Genomic DNA, 6,000 nt, shown 5'->3' on the forward strand with positions numbered 1-6,000 from the left:
GACTATTGTTAGGAAACAATCTTTTTTTAGTTTCATAATTTAAATATAATTATATTTTCATTATCTGAAGCGGTGTGCTATTGCTTTTGCAGTTCATTAGATTAAAAGAGATCAATTACACATTGTTAAAGCACGATACAAAAGTTTTAAGAATGTAATAGTAAGAATGAAAGAATACATATTGTTACTTTTATTTTCTTGATTTACAGAATGGGAAAGTAAAATGCAGGCGGAAGAAATGTACACCTGATGATTGTAGGAGAACAAAAAACAAAAATGTAGAGAAATGTTGCCAATGTCCAGGTGGGTAAAATTATTTCACTGTTGTTATACTGATTGTAGATTGAAGTAAAAATTGTAAAACACGAAATATAACTAGTGTATGTATAACACATCAGTTAATAAATGAACTCATCATAGATACCAGGATTGAATAGTATATTCATGCTAGACGCGCGTTCGTCCACAAAAGAATCATCAGTGACGTAAGAATCCAAAAAAGTTAAAAGGCAAAATAAAGTACGAAGCTGAAGAACATTGATGATCAATTGATTAAAATCAACTTTACTATCGAGGTTAAAGTTAATCAATGAAAATGATTTGAATGAAATGACATCTACTCCAATTAGAAGAATGTCGTTGCATCTCTGGATTGAAAATAGTACAAATCACAAAGAGAAAACCATACATTTTATATCGCAGATATAGAGTAACTAAAATTCAAATTTAAAAGAAAATATACAATTTAATGATATAAACATGAGACGAAATCTTAATCATTAATTCATATAGTAACGAAATAACTAGTCTGCAACCACTGTTAAAGAATTTTTGCATCGCGTGTGTCTTAAGTAGAGGATAGCGAGACATAAGAATTGCTTTTCTTGTGTGGGTCAAGAATTGTTAAGTTTTCTGCTGAAGTTAATTTGATCATGTTCCAATGAATTAAGTTATAAGCAATGGTACTGTCCATCAGATATACCTCTCTGATATATACACTCTGAATTATATGCAGATAAACGAAACATATCTCAGTATCAAATATGTCATCGGGTTAAAGCATTCTTTCAACGACAATAAAGTTTAAATTGCAGATTTTTAAAACGTGGCTCACTCCAATTTAATTTGTTTAGGCTAACATCACCTTTGTGTTTTTTTTCCATCTAAAAATACATTAAATGATAAAATGACAACCACGTGATTAAAACTTAACATGGTTTTTTTAGGTTCTCACAGGAAAAGTAGAGGCAGAAGTAAAGGCAGCAGATAATAGTACCTTTCATTATTTGTTATCTATTTATTTTTACATTCCATTTTTACTCATGTTAATATTTTTACATATTTGTTTGAGTGCTTGTTTCATTATGTATAAATATGTTATCATAAAAGAATGTGATATTTTTGTATGTTCCATGATTGCTGGATTTGTGTAAGACACATCTCACTTGAAAACGTTAATTTGTTAACTGTGTTTGAATCAAGACACTGAGGGTATTTTTGTTTAGTACACAATGGAAATATGGTTGAAATGTGTGCATTTTTCTCATATTTTGCTGTTAAATATTATACTTTGAACATTTCATTCAATAATTGTGCTATCAATGAAACATTCAGATATTTTTGTGCAGATCTGATATTGTTCAGCATGGAATAATATTTACAGGGAAGTTGATTGTTCGTGTTCTGAATAAGGTGGTACATAACACTACAGGAAGCCACTTCTGTAAAATTCATCTAAACGTTTTAATCACCTTCAATATTTAAGGAAAATTAAACTTCTCAATGCTAAAGATTAATGTCAAACCGCTAAATATTCAATGAAATATAATCTTTAAAGTGTGAGGTTCAATGTTTTTCAAAATTTCTATATTTTTGTGAAAGGGTCAAGGTAAATATGTTGTCAAAATATTATGAAAATTAAAAGAGTCAAATTATTTTTTCAACCTGTTTGTACCACCTAAATAATAACATTTTAAGACTACAAGAACAACATATTTGAATGAGTTTGATTTCCTTATTTTTGAGAGAGACGCTAACGAATCATTTGTTGTAAGATATTATTTGATTTGGCCTGAACAACCAACATTTTATGTATTAAGAAAGTAAAAGATGTATTTATCCTTTTAATGCAGTCGCTTCAGTTATTATTTTGCTACACATCTGATCTCTCTCCTTATGTTTAATTCTCATATAATAATTGATAAACGTATGACAAAAATTTGCTTACCTGAATTATGATTGCTTGTCTTATTTCTGTTTTGTGTCAGTATTTTATGTAAATATTGCTATTTATTATAAGATGTAAATCCGACTGATAAATGATATTTTCACACACCTGAATGCTTTAAAGAAATTAAAATAAATTGTACTTAATACTGTTTTATTATTATTATTTATAAAGAGTTAAGTAATGTATTGCAAAAGCTCAATATTAGGATATTTCAAATCTGTTCAGTCAAATGTTACCTTTTGTCGACTAAAAATGTTTTAACCATGCATTTCAATCCTAAACTTTGTTCTTTCGTTCGTAAAGAATAGAGACATATGAAATAATTTTCAACCCCCCCCCCCCCCCCCTCACTAATAAAAACTAATACCATATAGTCAGATATAAAAAGATATGAAAGGGTATCATATATGAAACGAAAAAAAACCGACTGGCTTAATACAAAAATCCAATAATGAAAAAGTTTGCGTGGAAGACAGAAAAGAGGGACGAAATTAAAGATACCAGAAGGACATTCAGACTCATAGATTGAAAATAAACTGAAAAACCATGGCTAAAAAACAAAAAGACAAATAATGGTACACAAGACACAACAAAGAAAACATAAGACTAAGTAACACGAACTCCGTCAAAAACTGGGGCGGATCTTATGTGCTCCGGAAGGGTAAGCATATCTTGTCCGGATAAAAGAACGGGACTGTAGAAATTAGAAAATAATGGCAGTAACTTCAACACAGGTTCCTTAATTGGTTAGAACTTTCATATATATATATACAAAGAGGAATGCGAGTTAAACATTTTTAAATGTGGTCAATCCTTTTTCTAAACAATATTTTGAATTCAAAGGTAAATATTGTGAACTAACTTATTTATAGAACAAACGATTCCGAGCGGGTTAAATCATACATGGGCTTCACAACAAGTATTTGTCTCATTAAACAATTACCACAACTTTATACGGCAGTTACGTTTATATGCAAACAACATGTAAAAATACAATACTTTATTATAATACACAATAAATATACAACACAGTTTATTTACACAGGAATACGCAAATAAATAATAACAAATGAACAACCAACGTTAATGTGTTTGAATCGCCGATCGAGCTATATTTAACAGGGGAAACTACGATCTATAAATAGGACAAAGTATATATTTAGATCCTGATGCGGAGATCAGGAAAATATACTATAGTGTGTAAAATGTATGCTTTTTACCTTTTATAAAATATGTAACAAGTTAAATACCAATCTTCATATTCTTCAATCTGTACAACAGCTTCAATCTTCAAAACCATATAAACAATTGCTGGGCGGAAGTTGACGTCAACAATGGGAAAGTGAAAGTACGGGAATAAATATAACGTTACGTAGTGTAAATTGTACTTTCACAACAGTAAACAAGAATGTGTCCATATTACACGGATGCCCCACTTGCACTATCATTTTCTATGATTAGTGGACCGTGAAATTGGGGTAAAAAACTAATTTGACATTTAAATTTGAAAGATCATATCATAGGGAACATGTGTAGTAAGTTTCAAGGTGATTGGACTTCAACTTCATCAAGAACTACCTTGACAAAAAACTTTAACCTGAAACTCGCACAATCATTTTCTATTTTCAGTGGACCGTAAAATCTGGGTCATAAATCTAATTTGGCATTTCAATTATAAAGATCATATCATAGGGACCATGTGTACTAAGTTTCAAGTTGATTTAGACGGACGGACGAACAAACGAACAGACCAGAAAACATAATGCCCCTCTACTATTGTATGTGGGCCTTCAAAATAGGACAGGAATTACAAAAATGGGAAACCATTTAGGAGTAACACGTCCAAGTTATTCTTAAGAATTAACGAAGAAATTATATATAAATAAATGAAATGCGAGATTATGGATTTGTGTTTCAACTCTAAACCTTGGACAGTGATGAAACAACGCGACATAAAAAAAACCTAGGAAAATCAGTTTCTAGTAATTTGATCTATAATTTGATGCTCCACACAATTTACCGATCTAGGAGTGTATTCTAAATTCATCTAAAAGCCCAATTTCAACATACATGTATACTAGTCATCAAAAGAAACAATACAAGGCTTTTTTCGAATTTAAAATGAAGTTTTCCGATTATACGACCAATATTGAAGGTGGTTATACTTAATGACCACGGAAATATAAGTCCGTTTACAAAAAAAAAATGTTTGCTTTCATAACGTCATTTGGCTAAATTTGATTTTTTTCATAAAACGACAATTTTGAAAACAGTAGTTTTAATTAATGATGCCAACCTCTCATTTAAAGATAAAGAAAATGTTTGCCATCAATTCGTTTTTTTAACATCATACAGTGTCTTCGTTTATTTGTAAAGCAAAGTTCGGCCCCACATGAAATCGTTAAAATGTATACATTATCAATTGATTTACCATAGACAGTACGTATAAATTGGATTTCATTAAACGGTATCAATTTTAAAACTTATCCAAACGATTCCAAAATTACAGTGTTGTTGTTTCCCTATCTAAAGCATTGATTTGAGACGTCAAGATTTTTTTTTGTTCATTGCATTTCTGAGATTTCAAAAAACACTTTTTTTTACAAAAAAAACCCCCCACAATTCTTCAACCCATTATTTACAACATGAACATAACTTGTTTAGCAACAATTTTAAACATTGAAAATTGATTAAGTACTTTGAAAATTGTGTGTCGATTTTTTATCCAATCTTCCGCAAATATAATTAGCACCCTATGATCGTTTATACGGAATTTAGTTACTTTCTGAAAGGTTTCTATTTTCAGTATCATATGTGCACACATCACAAATAAGAGATTTTTAGAATAGCGTACGAGTAAATCATTTTGTTTTATATGTAATCTTTTTTTGATTAATTTGATTCCAAAGTCGTGTACTGTTTCTTTGGTTGACTAGTATATAAATAAGTATTTTTTCAGAAAAATTCATAAGATCATCCATGACGGTATAAAAAACCCCTTTTAAACAGACCACTAAAAGTATAATAATGTGCTGTACAAATATTAATATCGACAGAATGTAGGACCAGGAGTGTTCAGAAACGAATAGCAATATATACTGATTATCGTCTGAAATACCCTGGGCTTGGTCCTTGTGGATTCATTTAGATGTCTCCTCTTGTTAACCGCTTTCAAAATAGGTTTATGGGTTTTTAAATCGAAAATGTCTATTTCGTCAACCTCGAATATGACATTTGATGTCTAACAGAAAGTCGGTTATTAGACTAAGGGATAACTACAACATCAGAAGGCAAAAACTCATCTTCAAACATTAACTGCAAAGAATATAAAAACGTGCACTTGCTGTTATTGATTTATTTGATATTGTTATTTCAATTTTTCAAGCCTTTTGGCAATAAAATTTGAAAGAACATATATATACGAATTGTAATAGGGGCTTGTCTCAATAGTTTTTGACTAGCATATTTTTAATGACTATCACTTCAGTCATTTTGCATAAACAGTTTAACAACACTTAGAAGAAGAGGAGTTTTTATTCTCACAAACAATATTATAGAGAATTTATAAAGATAAGAAATTCAAGAATATGTAATACATGTGTGTATAAAATACAAAATACGTTTTATTCTCATTAAGACATATTATGTTTGCTAAAACATATAACAAAAATAATCAATAAAAATTATCACGACTTAGACAGCCCTCTCAAAAATGTAATGAGGTATAATTTATACATGTAAGGCCATTTTAAATCTGAATTCGATGAATA

General features: G+C 29.8%; 1 protein-coding gene across 1 annotated transcript in view; it reads left to right on the forward strand.

The window, feature by feature from the left end:
- LOC134692715 (chordin-like) overlaps positions 1-2,330 on the forward strand; it is a 48,317-nt gene extending 45,987 nt beyond the window's left edge. The window contains exons 21-22 of the mRNA XM_063553207.1: positions 210-303; positions 1,227-2,330. Of these exons, the coding sequence (XP_063409277.1) occupies positions 210-303; positions 1,227-1,270 (138 nt within the window). The 3' untranslated portion in view covers positions 1,271-2,330. The remainder of the gene's footprint in view (positions 1-209; positions 304-1,226) is intronic.
- The last annotated feature ends 3,670 nt before the right edge of the window (positions 2,331-6,000 follow it).

This window comes from Mytilus trossulus, chromosome 12 (assembly GCF_036588685.1).
Source record: "Mytilus trossulus isolate FHL-02 chromosome 12, PNRI_Mtr1.1.1.hap1, whole genome shotgun sequence".
In the NCBI taxonomy this organism is placed as follows: domain Eukaryota; kingdom Metazoa; phylum Mollusca; class Bivalvia; order Mytilida; family Mytilidae; genus Mytilus; species Mytilus trossulus.